This window comes from Eschrichtius robustus, chromosome 19, assembly GCF_028021215.1.
Source record: "Eschrichtius robustus isolate mEscRob2 chromosome 19, mEscRob2.pri, whole genome shotgun sequence".
Taxonomy (NCBI): Eukaryota; Metazoa; Chordata; class Mammalia; order Artiodactyla; family Eschrichtiidae; genus Eschrichtius; species Eschrichtius robustus.
Genome location: NC_090842.1, coordinates 36,382,785 through 36,402,501, shown reverse-complemented (window position 1 = coordinate 36,402,501; position 19,717 = coordinate 36,382,785). Strand labels below are relative to the sequence as shown.

The window sequence follows — 19,717 nt, the reverse complement described above, 5'->3', positions numbered from 1 at the left end:
CCAGAGCCCAGTGGATGTGGGTTTGAAGACCTCAGATAAGCCTCACATACTGTGATAAGGCAAGAATCAGGTCAGGACAGTGAACCGTTCTAAGATGCACTGTGTCCCTTCACAGGGAGATCTGAACTTGGCATGGAGCTGCCGTGAACGGAGCCCCCTCACTCGTGGCCTTTTCAACCACATCCTTCTTGCTCTGTGTCCTCTGCTGATGGCAGAATTGCTGCCCGACTACCTTAGCCAGGACCTTAATGGTCACCAGATGGGGAGCTCTACTTGCAGCCAGCTGTGCCTGCTTCACCTCTGGTCCTGCAGACACCTGCCCAGGCCTGGCCAGAGGAGAGCTGGGGACTGATTTGTTGGAAGCACACACCACAAGCCCAGCCTTTGAGATGCTAGTGGATGGCTTGTCTTCCCTAAATCTCAGCCTCTCCAGATTAAACCCTTAACATGCAAATATACCCTGGGAGTAGGGAGATGGCAGGTACCTGCCAGGATGAGTTCATCATGGTGTCATGCACTCATGTCACTCACTCCTGAGTACTATGTGCCAGGCTTGCCTTCCTCCATGTTTGGAAGGTTAGGGTGAAGGATGGGACCAAGACTGAGAAGAGGTGGGGCAGGGGCTTCCCTGGCCATGGCTGCCCCATGCCACTCACTCCTGGGCTGCTGGGACTATGTCTTTACTGCCTCCGTCATAGCAAACTTTGAGGCTGGAAAGAAAGATTTTATTAGGGAAACGCTGTGGAGGTTTGTTACTGAGTCAATGGAGAAAGCAAAGAGGGTCTGTGAGAGTAAACAGTACAGAACCTGGAATATCTTCAGCAAAATAATTGCAAGGCAACATTTCAGGGTAGTTTAATTTCCTACTGCATTTTAATGACCAATATAGAAGATATAAAAATGTAATTTACAGAAAAACTCCAACATTTTGTTTCCCTGGTTATTCTAATAGAGCAAATGGGACATACAATGTGATTTTTTTTAAAAATTTTCACCCAACACTGTAATCAATCTTTCATGCTACAGATCTGTGTAGTTACTTGTCACACGCTCCAAATAGATGTGAATAGGAGTTAAGCAGGAAGAACACTCTGTTTTTTCCCTTCTGATAACAAGGCAGGAAACCTTTACAAAGTCCATCCTTAGGCATTTTTCCATTCTGTTTGACCAGTTTTTAACTGAAAGTTACAATGGTTCCATTCCCAGGCACTGAGGTGGTAATGATGGGGACACATGAGGGATGGTTGGGGTTTTAGAAGGTGAGGGGCAGTTTTTTAACCCACAAGCTTCTTCTGCCTCTGTTCATCACCTAGGACCAGACCCACGCCCTCCAAGTGAGGTCAGGAGGCACGTGCTGGGCGAGGCAAGGAAACAACCTCCACCCCAGCCCTGCCTGTGCTCCAGGCGTGGGAGGGATGGTGGACCAGGGCTGCCCCCTGAGATAACGGCCCCTCCCCCTGCAGGCACATCTGACTTATCTCACACAGCCTCCTCTTCCTCTAAAATCAGCTGATGTGGCCCCTATGGGGACCTTTATAGTCGGACTTTTTGTTCTGCTGCTAGTAACATCGCAAACGCAGAATCTAGCTTCTCAGCAAGGACTTCAGGCTTATCAAACTCGACCACCTGAAAGTCAGAGAAGAAGAGCTGAAATTGTCAGAAAATATCCACCCACCACAGAGACCAAGCTACTGAAACCTCTGGAGAGGTGACGCCAACTTCCTGCACCTTCCCGTTTTCCATGACCAGGACACGGTCACAGTTGAGGACTGTGTTGAGGCGGTGGGCAATGGTCAACACAGTGCAGTCTTTGAAGGCATCTTTGATGGTGCTCTGAACAAGGGTGTCGGTCTTAGAGTCCATGGAGGCAGTGGCTTCATCAAGGAGAATGATCTGTTGAGGAAGGAGCGTTGTGAAAGTCACACCAAGCCAAAGCTATACCTAGAGGGAAACTTATAGTCTTAGCTCAATTTATTTAAAAAGAAGGGCTGAAAAGTAATGAGCTAAGTATCTGTCTCAGAAAGTTAGAAGAAGAACAAGAGAATAAAAGTCGTATCACACCACCTTCATCTTCCTCAGAGGGACTTGCTGGAGAAAGAAGGTTGTATATTCTTTACTCCTCTTTTTGTGAATGGTTTATTCTAATCCTACAAACCAGTAAGAAGAAATGCCACATGGTCTTTATCTACTGTACTACATGAGTTAGCATGAGATATAATAACAGTACTTGTTATGTTTCCTACTGCTGCTATAACAAATTAGCACAAAGTAGAGGCTCAAAACAACACAAATTTATCATCTTACAGTTCTGGAGGTCAGAAGTCCTAAAGCCAAGGTATTGTCAGGACTGCATTTCTATTGCAGGCTCAAGAGAAGAAATGGTTTTCTTGCCTTTTCCAGCTTCTGGAGACTGCCTGCATTCCTTGGCTTGTGGCCTCTTTCTGGCATCACTCTAACCTTTACTTCCATCGTTGCATTTCTTCTTTCTTTCTGACTCTCTTTCCTCCCCTTATAAAGACTTGTGTAATTACACTGGGCCGAACAAGGTAATCCAGGATAATCTCCCCATCTCAAGATCCTTGACTTAATCACATCTGCAAAGCCCCTTTTTCCCAGGTAAGGTAACATGTTCACAGATTCCGGGTATCAGGACATGGGCATCTTTGGGGGGCCATTATTCTGCCTGCCACAGTGCTGGTTTGCCAGTCAGAGGGCTTGAGTTCAGCTCTAACTCTGCTTGACTTTGGCTAAATTACTTGACTTCCCCAAGGCTCCATTTCTTTGTCTGTAAAAGGGAGTTACACCTTATCATGAACACGAAATGCAAGGACAACACATCAACCACTCAGCGCTGTGTAGTGCCACAGTCAGGACTGAATGCCTGCTTGTTCCCTTCCCTGTCGTTAGCACATGTAGAGAGCACACACGATGGGTTACACTTTGATCAGGGTTCAGAGAATGGGATTTCTAAAGCAACAGCAATCCCTTCCCCGAAATCAGTAAGCAAAGATGGCTAAGTCACTCAGAAAAATGAGTATAAATTTTACAGTCCTTATATCCTGGCATTCTGAAGGCCTTCTTTAGTATCCTGAGTACTGTTTATCAGGCCTCAGAATCATTCAGGGACAAAGGGAAAAAGTTGAGAGGCAGATTTCTCAAACCCAAACCACTTAGGGGGACAGAGAGAACACCTAAGCAAGACCTCCCGGGGAAAGGCCCAGGGGAGGCAGGTGCTGTTGCTGTAAATGGCTGTTATTTTTCAATTTTTTCCCCTCACAACTTTGTCTTAAGAAAAAGTGATCGGTTTTTAAATGGCCCAATTGCTCTCTCTTTGTTGAAAGACAAACGCCTGGCTCTACCTCTTGGATTGAGTGGCGCTGCAGGAAATATCCAACATTTGACCAATCCATTTTCCACGCTGTGTCCTTACTTTTGAACTACGGAGAAGCGCTCGGGCCATACAAAGCAGCTGACATTCCCCTACTGAGAAGTTTTCTCCATTTTCTGTGACTTCTGCCTGTAATTTTTCCAGGAGTTTCATTATCTATAGAACGCAGAGAATGCCATATTTGTGCTGATGATCTATAAAATTGTCCTGTATCCTCCATATTGATTGCCCCCTTCTCTCGCATTTATCAGCTGGCTTTATCTTACTGCGGAAAACAAAGTGCAAAACAACAATCATTTCAATATTGCGAACAGGCACCAGGGAAAGACCAAGGAGTAGGCAGTCATTAATAATTTAAAATCACAGTGTGATTCATAGAACCCCGTAGCCACCTTGCCAAAAGAGTACAAATGATGCACATATGGCTCCAGAGAAACACAAACAAGTATAAATGGCTTTCAGGATCCTTATTTCTATGCATAAAATGGAGATGGGATGGAGTTTTCTGGTCACCAAGGAAAGGTAAAGACAGGGTCTGATTTATCTAGCATGACAAGTCAAAGTGGCTTTGGGAGATGCTCACCTTGGTACCAAGTCCTGGGGAAAAAAAATTCCCTCTGGGCTGCAGAGGTGGCCACGCTCACCTGCTGACCCCAGCTGCAGCTCTTCTAGGACAGGGTTCCGTCTCACAGATGGTTCATTCCATGCTATGCCCTCTCACCTTCCCAGAGTTTATCTGCTTCAATAAGCAAATGAGGCTATTGGCAGAGCAGTAGGGCACTTCATCTGCTCTAAAATCAGATGGGCTTGGGGTCAAGTCTCCATTCCGCTACTCACACCTGACTACCCTGAGTCTTAATTTCTGCATCTCTAAAAGTAGGGGTAGGAGTACCAACCTCAGAGGGTTGTAGTCAGGACCAACTGAGATAATGCATGTAGAGCTCTTGACTGAATCATTGCAGTGGCCTGATGAATACTATCTATTGTTGCTTTTAACAAGGAGTAATAAGGATTGACATATGTGGTGCCAACAAACAACTGGCCAAATCTAAACCTGAGCCAGGTGTCTGGGGCACTGGTGCTGGGAAACGGACTCACCCCGGACAGCCCCAGAGACCTACAGTGTCTCTCATGAATGTTCTCTCCAGAACCTGCCAGAGCATCTCATCGCTGTGACTCCCAAAGGGATCCAAGTTGTACCTGCAATGAAGGAAAGGAGAGGAAGCTGAATTTCTGAGGACGAGAGGACGGGAGAGCATGTTTTCCATAGCATGAGGAGGAGAGCGGGAGGTGGTGTGTGATGACACCGCAGCAACCAGAGCAGCACTTAGTCCAGGGCACTGGTTCATGAAATACCAACCTCAGGCCGAGAGACCGAGGACCCATGACTCTGGGACGGAGCAGAAACCACCAAGGCGGGCAGACCACCAACCCTGCCAAGACATAGCTCCGAGCGAGGCACTGGGGAGACACATTTGGTCCTCTCCGTGGCCGTGTGCAGCAGAGCGGATCTGACCTTATGCAAATTCTTGGCAGAGAGAGGCCGCGAGCAATTCCACCTCCCGGTGTGTTCACTCTGCCTTCAGAGGCAAGAGCTTTATCTGCATCTCCTAGGCCTTGCAGCGGGTGAGCACCTTACATGAAGGGTGTGAGTCTAGCATTTCAAGACACGGAAGGCCCTTTTCATTCACCTCTCAATACAGCCCCCTACTTCATCTGGTGCTCAATGGGGGAATGTCCCTCTTGTTAGAGGGGCAGCTACTACACTGGGGCAAGTGAGTAACTGTGGTTTTCTCCTTGTGCTTTGATGACAGATCTTGAGCCCTGTAGAAGTTGCAACCCTACTGTTCTTGGACTTGAGCAGTTTCTGTTCACTTCTTCGTGGGAGTGAATTGACGTACTTCCGAAAGGATAGCTACATACGTAGAATAACCATTTATTTTATCGTGCAAACTGGGGTAATTTAGGGAGTGGCCACTGCTAAACCTGATAGGATGCTGAAACAGGCATAAATCAGGGCTCTCCAGGGCCAACTGGGATGTCTGCTCACCCTGCACATACGCATCTTGTGTATTTGTAATGTAGTTTATAAAACACAAGTAATGTTCAGGCCCCTAGTCCTCAGCTCCTCCCAAGGCTTGTGAACATCTCAGGATAGGACGGCCCCAGGCCAGCCACGGCGCGGGTGCTTCACAAAGCTCTTGTTGGTCTGATTTCACTATCCAAAAATAGGGATGCACAACGATCAAAGACAGCTACCTTACTGTACCTACAAACAGGACAGGATCCTGGGGGATGACAGCTTGGTTCTGAGGTCTTCGCAACCAACAGTACAGATGTCCGTGCCATCAGTGAGGGTTGTGCCACCGGAGGGCTCCACCAGACGAAACAAGGCCATTCCTAAGGACGACTTGCCTGGGAACGATAAATGCAACAGCAGCAAATCAAACATCAGTTTGTATTCCATCATACCTGAGTATCTATCTAATCAAGGGAATTTTTAACGCAATGAAAATGACATTGTGCAGACAGAAATCCCACTCTGCAAGGGCACTCAGCTACCCTAATACAGTTAACCTGTCCACCCCTGCAGGGGCTATTTACACATGACTCATCCTCTGGGCCTCGTCTCACCAGAATGATTCTCATTTAATTAATTCAAAAACTGATGTGTGTTTACTTCCGACTCCACACATCCATCCAACCTGAAATCCTAATTTACAGTGAAGAGATGTCAGGGAAAAAACAACCAATCCACCACACATGCACATCACCCTCTGTTGTGATTTAACTAGCATGCCCAGTGGAAATGCAAAGAAAACAACCTGAAAGAAACACAATCAGAGCTTGTCCTCACTAGAACCTGTTCTTCAAACAATCCCAACTGTCTGCCCGCTCTGGATGTTCAAGTTCAGCCCGTTGAGAACAAGGGGAGTGTTGTCTCTATATCTCATCTGATAGTCTCTGAATGTTATCTCCCTGCGGCTGGGCCAGTCATGGGGACAGGTCCCTACTTTGAGGGGGTGAGTGCATTCAGGAACACAGGTCTGAAAAGCAGAATAACAAATGATGGGTTAATAGTCATTTGCTTTTCCATTCACTTCATTCATTCATTCATTCACTCACACAATTCTAGGTACTGGTATTCATGCTGGTGAACTAGGCCAGTAAGGACACTGCACTCCAGAAACTCACATTGCAGTGGGGAAGTCAGATAATAAACAAGAAGAGATGAGAAATGAAGACAATAAAACAGAGTATTGTAATAGAATACACAATGTGTGGGGTGGAAGGGGTAGGCGGAGTAAAAGTTACTTAAGTGTTGAGGAAGGCATCTGTGAGGATGTGACATTCAAGCTGAGACCTAGAATGCTGAGAAGATGCCAGCTACAGGAAGATTCATTCCAGGCAGGGTAGACAGCTAGTGCAAAAGCCCTGAGGCCAGAATGAGTGTGGGGACTTTGAGGAATAGAAAGAAAAGTCGTGTGGCTAGAGCTTAGTGAATAGAATGGATGACTATAAGGGGCAGCTCATACTGGGCCTTGTGAGCCTGGGCAAGTGTCAGCAGTGTGACCTTGAAGCTGTGTGACAAATCCAGACCAAGCCTTGAGATTTGCAGAATTCGATCAGATACAATTTCATTATCTGCAAGAGTCACTGTGGTGTTAGAAGCAGGAAGATGACAGTAGCACCAGGTGTCAAGTTCAGAGTTACTTGGAAAAGGAATTAAAGTTTTATAAGAGCCCAAGAAATGCAAATCTCCTCTAATTAAGGAGGAGCGCAACTTGACTGCATTATAAGACCAACCCGTCCTCTGAATTATAAAGTCCCTGTTAACCAGGAGAAATAGAGTTCCCGTGTTCCCCATTAGGGTCGCTGACCAGCCCACATCGCTGGTCGATAAGCAACCACAATTAGCTGAGAAAATAATTGTATTCCTAGACAGTGAGTATTTTTAATCCCTAGAAGATTTAGAATTAGTAATAATAATGTTTAAGAGAAGCAGAATTGGAATAGTAGTATTTTTAAGTTTATGGAATCTGCATATTTGGTGCTTTAAGTATTCATAATGTTAATAACATTCAGGCTTGTGATTCTAATTTAAAATGTATAATTGAATAACTTATTTTAACATGGTTTTAAGTTTAAAAACTTACTGTTTATATACAGTATTGGGATTGTCATGAGAACTTAAAGCTCACCATATTTACAAGTTTAATTTATTAGAGTTATATAACCTCAGGAAGGTTTGTTTGTTAAATCAGATTATCGAGGTACTTAAAAAGGAAATGGAATGCATTAAATTTTAAAATGCAGTTTAAAATGTTTTAAAGTGTTTAATTAAGTTTGTAAAAGGGGCCAAATGCTGTTCAAAGGCCCTTAAAAGTGATTGCTTGAATTGGCAAGACTGCTTTTCAAAGAATAGCAGGATTTGTAAGGGGAACATAAAAGCTTTTAAAGAAGAGGAAGACTGGTTTTTTCAATTTACAATTTTAGTCAAGTAAATATTAATTTTTAGAAACTAAAGTAAGCCACTGAATTCTCTCTTCTGTGTACAGAAACTGTCCTTGAGGAAATTTTTTTAAAAAGAACCTCTCCCTCATCATCAAGGACTTTAGACTATATTGTAAATATGGGTGTTAAGAAAAGGGGTTGTGGTCCGATTTCAGTTTTTAAAGAGATCCCTTTCACATGTAAAAAGATCAAATACCTAAATTCTGCCAGAGTTAACTGGCTCCTCCTCTTGCACTGATTTCTTACCGAAATGTACTCCCTGAGCAGCTCCACGGAGGTGAACTTGGCCTGGGTCTCCGTCCCTGTCCGCACACACACTTGGAGCAGCCCACTCAGCTGTGGAGGGGGCGACAAGCAGCCACAGTCAGAGCCCTCTCTGCCTTCAGGGCCGGCTTGTGAATCACCCCTCCTGTCTTACTCAGGACCACACAGAAAGCAGGCCTGCATTCCCAGCCAAGTGCCCAGATGTAAAGACACTCCTGTTGGGGTGTTTTGCCTTTAAACACTTCCTTTGTATTTAGAAACAAATGGTAATTATATTCTCCCTGGCACTCCAGATGGTCAGAGTCATCCCACTACAGCACCGCTCAGGCACAAGCTTCGTGGTTGGAAGGGTGGGGAACTGCTGTGAGCAGGAATTCTCCCAGGGCCTCCGCACTGCTGGAAACCCAGCGCTTGCGGCCACCTGGTGGGGTCCTGCACCTCTGTGCCCTCCCTGATTACCCCAGCTGCATCCTGGAAGCACCTGAAACCCAATCACCACAGATATCGGAAGTGGAAGAAAACCATCAAGCCCATCTGCTTGCTTCGGACATGAGAAACTCTAGGCTTAGACGGTGGCCTGCTAAGGTCACCCACCTTAGGCCAGGATCCCCCAGAAGCCAACCCTGAGGTTTGAGGGCAAGCAGGTTGAATGGAGGTCCCCCCCAAAGATATTCCACATCCAAATCCCTGGGACCCTTGAATGTTACCTTATTAGGAAAAGGGTCTTTGCAGGTGTAATTAAGGACCTTGAGATCAAGCTGGGTTACCTGGGTGGACCCTAAATCCAACAAGTGTCCATATAAGAGAGAGAGGAGGAGGAGATATGAAGGTGGGATGGAGATTGGAGGGATGCAGCTACAAGCCCAGGAAGCCAACAGCCATCAGAAGCTGGGAGGGACAAGGAACAGATTCTCCCCTAGAGCCTTCCAAGGGAACATGGCCCTACAGACACCTTGATTCTAGACTTCCAACTTCCAGGACCGCAAGGGAATACTCTTCTCTGGTTTTAAGCCACTAGTTTATAATTTGTTACAGCAGCCCTAGGAAACAACTCCAGGAGGTGGACCCAAAAAGTCCCAGTAGGAGCTGGGAGAACTGAGGCACAGAGGAGGAGAGTCCGGATAGGCTTCACTGTGGGCAACTGAAGCTTGACGCCCCTGGGGGTCCTGGGAGTCCGCACGGAACACACCTGACTTGTCCCGAGGAAGCTGTTCCGTCTCCACTAACTCCCTGCAGGCATTGCTGGGGCGCTGGGAGGACCCCCCATACCGCAGGTGCAACCTGCCTCAGCCTTGAACCGAGCACCTTCCCGCAGCAGTGGGAGGCCAGCTGGCCTGCCCTGGAAGGGCGGCCACCAACAGCACCTGCCTCGGTCGCAGGGTGGGCTAGTGGGCCGGAGGAAGGACCAGGTCTTCCTCACTAGGTGAGTAGTGACTTGGTGCCGGCACAGTCGGGGCTGGTTTCCCAGGGGTGAACGTGCTAGACAAGACCCCTGCAGCCCCAGGGCTTGCATTCTAGTGGGCCGGCGGGATGAGACACAGGCAATTTTAAGGAACCCTAAGAATGTCAGTTATATGGGAAGATGTGAAAGAGGGGCTAGGGCTGGGCTGGGGGGTTACCTTAGTTGGGGTGATTAAGAAGACGGTGTGTGCTGAAGCATTCATGATAAGAAGTCTGCCAGGCAAACTCTGGGTAGCAGCAAGTGGCCTTAACAGGAAGGAGGCAGTGTGGCCTGAACAGGTGGATGAGGTGAGAGCAGACCCTCCGAGAGCTCATCTCAGTGGGCCTCCCTTGCTGCCGCCCAGCTTTACACATGCCACTGGCTTCCCATTTCTCTTAGGGCACTGGCTCTCAGCCGGGGTGATTAGGCACCCCGTCCCCGGCACATTTGGCAATGTCTAGAGACATCTTAGGTTGTCACGACCTTGGAGGCGGGAGATTGTACTGGCATCTCCTGGTTAGAGATCAGGAAGACTGCTGACATCCTGCAACACACAGAACAGCTCCTGTCAAAAAGGATTATCTGGCCCAAATGTCCACAGTGCTGCAGGCGAGAAAGCCTTTCTTAGAAGACAGGTGACACCCCTGCCCACGGCTGACGGAGCCCCGCCGACCCCTCATATCGCATTCTCCACCACGCTGCTCAGGCCACAGGAGCTTCTGAGTTCCCCAAAGGCACCAGTCTCCTGCCTGCCCCCAGCCTTCCCTGGTCCCTCAGACTGAAGCACTTCCTTGGCTCCTTCTTTATTAAATTCAGGTGTCAGCTTGCAAGTCACCTCCCAGCAGAGGCCTTCCCTGACTATATCGGGTCTAACTCTGCTTCCCCACTGACAGTCAATTACCCTGCTTCATTATCTTCATAACAGTTCAACAGTTTCTGAAGTCTCCTTATTTATTTACTTGCGCACTTATTTATTCCATCCCACTTTATATCCCTTTATGTCCCACTAGCATGTAAGCTCCATGAGGGCAGAGACCTGTCCAGCTTGTTCCTGCTGAACCTACAGCAGCTGGCATGGTTCCGGTTCCTGGCAGGTGCTCAGTGGACACGTCTGGTGAGTGAATGAGTGAACTCTGCTCTTGAGAAGGGCATATAAATATTTTGTTAAGTTCAAGGGTATCAGCTCCTCAGGGCCCCGGGCAGCCCTCCACGGGGTTAGAATTCCCTTATCAGCACAGTGCTGGCCCCAGGAAGTGCTCATCCGCCTCCGTGATGGTATGTGATGTTACTTTGCACTCACTTTCTGCTCTGTGGGACTTCACACCAATTTCTCATCCACCTAGGGAGTCTCCTCTGTTCTCAAGGGAAGCTCTGTCAGCTGGATTTTCTGTATTCTCCAAAGGGGGACTAATGCTCAATAAATCTCCAAAGCCAGCTGGAGGGGAAACACCCCCTAGGTCTTGAGGTGTGCAAATTCTCCAGCCTCACAGGGATGTTTGAAAACAATCTCATAGAAAGCTGGTGATATATCCCAAGAGCATAACCTCAGTTGAGGAAAGCGGTTTCACTTGGACCAGGTAAGGGAATCTATTCAACATCATCTGTTTAATATTTTACTAGGTAACAGCAAATAAAATCATCCATCAATGAGGGAAACTGCCTGCCCAAGGAAAATTCATTTCCCTCACTTAACATAGAGCCCTGAGCATATATTTGTTCCTCTTCCTTTCCAAAATATTATTAAAATGATAGTACAGAGATTGCAAAAAGGAATAGACCGTTAAAAGCAAGGGGCTTGGGAAGAGATATCATTGAAGGAGAGAGTTACACATTTCTGGAAGATGGAAAGAGGATGAAAGCCTTTTGATAGGATGGAGGCAGAGTGTGCTGCAGGGGCTTCCAGAACCTTCTGTCCAGCAGAAGTCAGAGAGGCTCCAGGTAAGAGAAGGGGTCCACAAAGAGACAGACTGATGTGGTATATAGACAGCTACTCCTGTTGGGCCCATTTCCTCCCCCTCCTCATCTTCCTCCCAACCAGAGGTAGCTGGACAATTTATCCCTAGGCCAACACACACACACACATACACAGACACACACACACACTTCCCTAAAGAAAGTGGATAAATGACTTGGGGATAAATGGGGCTCCCAGAATAGTATCCTAGATAAAATCTCTTTAAATCTAGACCTTGGGCGTCTGAAGGCCCGCTCTCTGGCTGCTTTCCTGAAGTGAAGCCAGCCTGTGGAAAAGTCCAACCCACCTATCCATAGTTATAAAACCTCCCATCAGGAGAGACCTACCAAGGCATATACAAAGGCAGATGAAACCGTGAAAACCCAACCAAGTTTCTCAGCCTTAACCACAAATGGATCAAGAGACATATGAACAAAACCAATGGCATGAAAGAGCAAGAACAAGATGAACAAACAAACAAACAAAAAACCTGATCTTGGAAAAAACAGATATCAGTCAAAGAAGAAAGGAGAGTTTAACAAAGGTGAGGAGCTCTAATTAATATCCTCAGAGAGATTAAAAATATGTTGCACCCATTTTAAAATGATTTGCTTAAAAACTCAGAGACTAAGAAAGAGTTTGTGGAAATTAAGTATACGAACATATGATCGCCAAACTTCAAATTCAAGAGAATGGCCGAATGACAAAGCAAAGGAAAATTCCCAGAATAAAGATAAAAATACAAGAACATGGAAACTTTGAGATGCAAGAAAGGAAACATAGAGGACTGATGCAAGAAATCCAATATTCAACCAATATGAGTCACAGAAAAAGAAAACAAAGGGAAAGGAGACAAGGAAATTATCAAGAGGAGAAAAAGGAATAAAGGAGGAAAAGGAGAAATCTTTCCACTTGAAGAGAGATTTGACTTTATTCTGTTCCCAGCCTTGAACAGAATAAGTGGAAACAGACCCCCACTCAGACTCACTGTCCTGGAATGTCAGAGCACCGAGGATAAGGACTGCATCGGAACAGCTTCCAAAGACAGAAGTGTGAGGTATGTAACAAGGAGCAGATGCAAACTCAGATTGGTATCAGACCCAGAGGACGTGGGTTCAAATCCCGGCTCTCACACATGCCAGTGTGTGATTCTGACAAGTCTTTCTGGACCTCAGTCTCCTCACCTGTAAAACCTGGATTATGGCGTCCTTACCTCATGGGTTATTGTGGGGATAAGTGAGTTAATTTATGTAAAGGACTTACAACAGTGCCTAAAATGACATGTGTTTCCCTATTATCATTATTATTCCCTATTATTATTATTTCCCTGTTATTCTTATTTTTCAAAAGAAAAACACCAAAGCAACCAAAAAGAGAAGTTGGTGATTATTTGTCATGGACACCATGGTTGCCCCCCAGCATTCCTTTCCCTCTCCCCATTGTGGGGCAGCGGTGTGTGACATGAGAGCAGCATGGGGTATGACGCCATCCTTTGGCCTAAGCCAGTCATCCGAATCCCATCGAGCCACAAATTAGTTCTGGGATGCCTCAATTAATCCAGTAAAAGTAGAACACAGGGCTTTTGTTCAGTGGCTGGGGCAGGAAATGCTTTTCTCCTGCTTTCTTCCTGCTATAGCCCCCAGAGCTGCCAGTCACCATTGCACAACAACGAAGAAAGTCATCACAGGAGGAGGACAAACCCAGGGGCCATGATCCAACTGTGCCTGAAGCCCATGCAGCCACCAGACCTTTTAATGATGTGAACTACTGAGCTCTCTTTATTATTTAAACCCGTTGAGTTGGGTTTTCTGTTATGTCCATCTTTCCTGATACACTCTATGCCAGAGCCTCCAGGCCAAGCCCAGCTTCACACTAGGTGTTACCTGGATGATGTAAGACAATGGCAAGCCTTTGGATGAAGCACTGATTGAGGAGAAACTCAGGGTCACCAACAAGGCCACAATGAAGGTGACAATGTTCATGAGGACATCCATCCTTAGAGCAAACCACCTGAGAGCACAGTTAAAGTATAGGAGATGGCTGCAGTTTTCATCATTTAGCATCTTAAACCTAAAATTAAGAAATCAGACAAAACAGGAGGTCAGGTTGTGCTTCCATAGACTTAGGGTTAGGGCTACTGGAGAAATAGGGAGAGAGGAATGCATCCTTATATAGGAGTCTCTTAAAAGATGAGCATATATTCATACTCTTTAAAATCTGCTGCCATGGGCATCTTTGATTTGCACTTATTTTGAGAAATCCTACATAGCAGTAGCATATGGTGCTGAGTGGGCTCTTTCTGTCTTTCCCAGAACTGGCAACTGGAACCCACAGCTGAGAACAAAAGGGGCTGAGAACCTCACACTCTTCCTCCAAAGGACCGCTGTCTTGGGGACAGCCACTCCCCAAAGGCCCTGTGGAAATGACCGTTGACCCCTTCGATCTGTACAGGGTGGCAGGTGAGGAGATCTCAATGTTTGTGATGGCAGAGGAAGGAAAGGAGGGTGCTGGATTGGTTCTCCTCCCCAGTTCAGGGAAAGAAGAGTCAAGGCAATTGTTTATAAAGGTGGAGGAAAAAAAAGAAAGCTGACATCTTGTACCCCTGCTGCGTGTCCCCTGAGCCAAAGAGGAGAAGGAGCATACGGCAGAGCGACAGAGAGATGACACCGCCGAGGGATGAAGGCAAGACCCAGCCCCGGAGTTGCTCGGTCCCCAGATGTACGGAAGGTGGGTCCTGCCCGTTCCTGCAGTCCCTAGAGTTGGGGTGCAGAGGGAAGATGGCATGTGAGGCTGCAGTCTTGATGCCACACTGATCGGCATGAGGCAAGAGGCCCCATATAAAAGGAAAGCAGTGTGAGGCTGCCAGGCGGAGCTCATGGGAGGACCCACCAGAGCCTGCCCATCGGCAGTGCCCAGCAGAGCGGCTGGGGACCTGGGTCCTGTTGGGGGCTCTCCCCTGCCACACCTCATCTGCACGGGGAGCTGGACCAGAAGAAATCAGCAGCAGAAAGGAGAATGACCCGGACGGGGTGGTCACCTGAGGATGTGTCCTTCCCCACCTCCATCCCGCTGCACCAGCCTCAGAGAACCAGGCTCAGAGAAAAGGGAGAGAGTGTTTAAAAGAAAAGACTAGGTGCTTCCCAACAGTGACCCTGCCCCCTTGCCCGACACATAGAGCAGCACAGCATGCCCACTCCAAGCCTCTGAGCAGGTGGAGGGTGGGGGGCCGTGGCCTGAGTACCTTCAAGATTGAAGTTTTAACTGGACTGAGCTAACCTTTGACCAGAAGGGACGTTAATCACAATTGCCCCTGAAGGTTCCCCTGACTTACTGGGAAAGGGGCTTCATCAGAACAACTGGTAGAAATTATTAGAAAAAAAATTAAAACTTTCCATGCTTAAACCCCTAAAGAGTTGAGATTCCTCCACTGGTGCAGTCATGACGTCCTCGGCATTGTTGTTCCATCCTGTTCTAAACCTCCTCAAAGGATTCTGGCTGGAAGCTCCTCTGACTACCCAGGCTGGGCCCTGTAGCACCCTCCTCTCTGCTTCCGCTCCGACTAGTTTTTCCCAGAGCTTAGTTAAAATATTCTTCCAAACACTTTGGTCTTTCTACCATGTCGTTATAAAGCCTACACATTCAACTGACAGCTTAAGTGACTTAGGAGTCATCTGCGGTCTTACGTGTGTGGTTGGTTAGGTTGTGCAGAAACAGAGTCACTGGCGGGGATCAAATTGGAATTTGACCTCGAACCTTTTTTTAGTGCTGTAGCATTTTTGTCTGTTCGCAGAAGCAGTACAAGTCAGAAGCCCAAGCCCTCTGGAAAGTCCATGAAAGGAACGAAAGGATTAAAAGAGGGGGGAGCCCATCAATGGCGTAGGGCTCAGCTCTCCTACAGGATCGTTTTGGAAACCTTGGGGGAGAATCTGCAGGAAGACAAGGATTGAATCTGTCCAGTTTGTTGTGAGTTGATGAATGACCCATGACCAGGACACTGGAAGGGTGGATGTGTGATGCAGGACTCCTGACACATGATGTTCAGGTCACACCAGTAACAGGGCTAGCTGCTGACTGAACTAAAGACAGGCTAGGGTGCCAGGTCCACACTGAGATCGCGGGTGGCGGGGAGAGAGAGAGACACAAACTTTGAAGTGTGTGTTAGGATTTTAAGGAGGGAAAGGATGGGGGTGGAAAAAGAACATCTATGTGGCAGAGACGCTACAGATTCACCAAACTCCATTTTCTTTTCCTCCTATGGCCACAGCTGGACTACATTTCCCAGCCTCCTTTGCAGTTAGGTGCACCCATGTGACTGAAATCTGGCCAATGAGTGTGCAGAAATGATGAGCGTCTTCATTGGGGTCCTCCACCCACATCTCTCCTCTTATCTTCCAGTTAGACCAGAGGATCCTGGAGAGGTCCCCAAGGCCCTCAGGATGGAAAAGCCCCAGATGGAGAGAGACCGTGTACCTGAGTGTGGAGCCCCAGGGACCCTCATTCAGGTGTGGCTTGAGGAAGAACAAATGTGTATTGCGTTAAGCCCCTAAAATTTGGAGTTGTTTGTTACCACAGTGAGCCTACTGTGATTGATACACACTGATTATATGTGATTATACGGTGTTTTCGAAGTTTGGAGCTGGAGGACTCCAGAGAAATTTATTAATCTAGTCCCGACATTGTAAAAAGAAGAAAACTGGTCCATCTACGAAGTGAGATGTAATGTGATCTTTGAAAATGACTTTTACAAGGACTATGTAATAACATGAAAAATGCTATTTAAAAATAAAACAAGACAAACATGATTATAAATACTTCAGAAATAGAAAAAAAGAAAAGACTGGAAGGAAATACACAAAAATATTAATAGGATTTGGGTTGGGGGCCCATGGGTGATTTTTTTTTTTTTTTTTTTTTTTTTTTTTTTTCTGTTTTCTCCTATTTTCCTGAACTGAACACATTTTACTTTTAGGGAGAAAAAAAATAAAACGTGTAAAACCCTGTACTGAGGTTGTCATTGGATGAGCTCGAGTCTTTGGGGGCCTTGGACACTGGGGAGAAAGGCCTAGTGTGTGAGGGGCTCCTCCTCCGTTCTACCGGCTCTCCGTCCACAGTCAGGCCGCGCCACCCAGACTTCCCTCCTCAGAGCCAGAGCAGCCGGTGTTTCTGGGCCTCCCGCTGGGGCTGACAGGGAGCGGAAGCCCTGGGGCAGGCCCTGCCCAGGACTTACTTGCTGACGCGGTCGTCCCTCTTGGCGTAGGCGTGGATGGTTCCCAGGCCCTGCATGCACGAGGCTACGTGGGAGACCCAGGGGGACTCGCTGACGCCCTCGACCTTCTTGAGCTCCTGGATTCCTCTGTGAAAAATGCTGCGGGAAAACCAAGAGCGGCCCAGGGGGCCCCACATGGGCTCTCCCAGTGATCCCCTCAGCTCACACAAATCCAGCTGGGCACTCAAGACAAATTGAAGACGGGCGGTGCCATCTAACCAGGGAGGAGGGGCTGGCCCGCCATTCTCCTCTTGGGGGGCCCATCCCTGTGTGTGAGGGTGGGGCTCTCAGAAATTTGAGCCACTCCTTCCTGTGGTCTCAGCTCTGAAGGCTTCTTGCAGCATGAGTGTCTCGCTGCACGAGCTGTGACTCTAGTCTTTGAAGACTAGAGTTTTTCACACAGTGCAGCCCCTAAATACAAGCCAACCACTTCCGGGTACCCAACCAAAGAAAAAGGGGTCTGTTCCAATTGTGGAGGAAAATCTGGATCTGGTGCGTCAACTGCCAATATGTGATCTTCTAAAGACATTTTCAAAGGTAATTTTGAACATTTGAACATTGTCACCTCGGGAGCTGATTTTAAAACCAAATGCTCCACAGGATGTAACTCCCCCAGGGCCCCGGTGAGTGAGAGACCACTGCCCTCGGCACGCACATTGGCAGCTGGCCCGTGACAGCGAATCTGATCTGGCCTCCAGACTCAGCTGACACTCACCCAGGGGAGAGGAAGGGAAACCTCATTCAGAGCTCAAGTGAGTTAGTTGGAAACATTGGGTAACTCAGTCTGGATCAGCCTGATCTGGCCTGTCTTGTGGCAAGAGGTAGGGGTGCAGGGCAGAGAAAAACCTTTTGCTAAGTAAGTCAACAGCACAGAGGGGCGAACAGACAGGAACAATGGTCAGACAAACACACAGATTACAAAAACAAACACCAGCCCAAGGAATCCATTTTAAGAAGTGGTACCCAGGACATGTTATGTTTGTAAAGGACTTGCAGAAATTATGTTTATTTGGTCACTGCAATAAACTCTTGAGGCTGGACACTGAGGCCCATGTGTCCTTTCTCAGAGTCACGAAGGAGGCAGTGGGAGACTGAAGCGAGAGCCCGGCTCCCCCAACTCCCAGGGCACATGTGCTAGTTCCCATGGCGACGCCAGCTTCAGCCAAGGACGTGGAGTCAGCCTCTCTGCCCATGCATCCCTACACTCACATTCCCCACTGTGTGTGGCATTATCTGTGGACTTGATCCACAACCTTGAAACATCCAAAATCAAACCGGTAACCTTGATCACCCCCAACTGCGTCTCCTCCAGTATCACTCATATCTGTCTTCACAGCACTCCCCATCTTGGACTCATCCTTGGCCTCTCCCATCCCCCAACCCCAGCGGACTAGCTCCGAAACGGCTCCCGAATCCACCTCTTTTCTGCCCTGACTGCTGCTGCCTATGTCTCAGTTCTCACTCAGATTCTACACTGCAAGAGTCTCCAATCCTATAGCCTTGTCTCAATCTTTCTGTAGCTTCATGCCCCCTCCACACTGTGCAATGGCCACAGCAATATTTCTAAAACTCAGCTCTGAGTGTGATGTTCCTGCTTACAGGTGGACATGGGTCCACGATTTGTGGGCTGAATCCTGGCAATCTGGGGCACCCTCTTCAAGACCCTCCGTGTCCAGACCAGGGCTGGGCACATTTAGGAACATAATAAACATTTCGTTGAGTTTTATAGAAACTCAAAGTTTATATAATATTGTGTCCCATTTCTAATTTACAAGACACTTATTGATCCTCGTGAGAACCCTTCCAGAACAGGCGAGGCGCATGTTTCGATGATTACCGTTTTAGAGATAAGGAGACTGAGGCCTGCAGCGTTCCTCCGACTTCTCCAAGGTCCTCCAGCTAGTTTTGCAGCAGAGCTGGGACTCTGATGCAAATTTCATGTGATTTCCAATCCTTAGCCCTCACGCAATACCCACCAGGCTGCCTGCTGAGAACTCCAGCTCGCCCAGGGCGAGGGGGGACCTGAGGAGCTGGGTTTCCTGGAAGGCTGGGACCGATGCTGCCCTCCTGCTTTTCCCCAGGGTGGGTGTGAAGGTGGGCACGGGGACCCCTCAGTGCCAAGCAGCCAAGGCCTTTCTCTCACCGCGTCAGCGGTCAGGTGGGGCTATTTCTCAAAGCTCGGAGAGACTGGTCTCCTCTATCCTCCAGCAGCAGGAATGGCAAAGCCCAGTGGTTAAGAACGTAACAGCAGGTAGACAGCACCCACGGTCGCTCATTTCCTGGCCTGGGACCAGTGACTTAATCTCCCAGCCATATCCACCCCTCAGCCTTGCTCTGAGGCTAAAATGCCAGATGTATGCAGAGCACTTAGCACATCACCAAAAATCAACGTGCACCACCATTCAGAGAAAACAGCAAGGACTCAGTACCACCGGGTACTACCGGGTCACTGCACAGGGTTAACCAAATATGCATAGGTTTCGTGTGCTCCTTTTTAAATCGTGCATCGACCTACCGTAAAAGAATGAAGAAGCCTACAGCCAGGCCGGCCAGGACTAAAAGGACAGCAGGAGACACAGCAGCCAATATCACGAGAATAAACAGCACCATAAAAAACTGCTGCAGAAAGTTCTCGGCATAAAACGGCAGTCTCACATCCAGCTCGTCCATGTCCTCGGAACAACGGTTCATTAGCCTGCCGGCTGGAGTCCTGTCAAAGAAGCTCATCGGGCTCTCCAGGATCTGTGGGCGACGACGGAGGGTCAGGGGCTAGGTGCCTGTTCGGTGACCCTCACCCCTGCCCTGTCTGGCGCTCCCTGGGGCTGGGATTGCGAGCCAGGCCTGAGGTTTTTTCTGGGGGCCAACACAATGCGCCAGGCCGTCCTGGGA

The 19,717-nt window shown here is 47.9% G+C and overlaps 1 protein-coding gene across 1 annotated transcript in view; it reads right to left on the bottom strand.

The window, feature by feature from the left end:
• Positions 1 to 932: 932 nt before the first annotated feature.
• Positions 933 to 19,717, bottom strand: part of ABCC12 (ATP binding cassette subfamily C member 12) — a 58,809-nt gene continuing 40,024 nt past the window's right edge. Inside the window, 11 exon segments of the mRNA XM_068527619.1 lie at positions 933 to 1,626; positions 1,729 to 1,893; positions 3,431 to 3,544; positions 4,510 to 4,588; positions 5,648 to 5,690; positions 5,693 to 5,803; positions 6,246 to 6,435; positions 8,150 to 8,239; positions 13,446 to 13,602; positions 16,790 to 16,927; positions 19,344 to 19,570. Coding sequence (XP_068383720.1) covers positions 1,534 to 1,626; positions 1,729 to 1,893; positions 3,431 to 3,544; positions 4,510 to 4,588; positions 5,648 to 5,690; positions 5,693 to 5,803; positions 6,246 to 6,435; positions 8,150 to 8,239; positions 13,446 to 13,602; positions 16,790 to 16,927; positions 19,344 to 19,570 — 1,407 coding nt within the window. The 3' untranslated portion in view covers positions 933 to 1,533.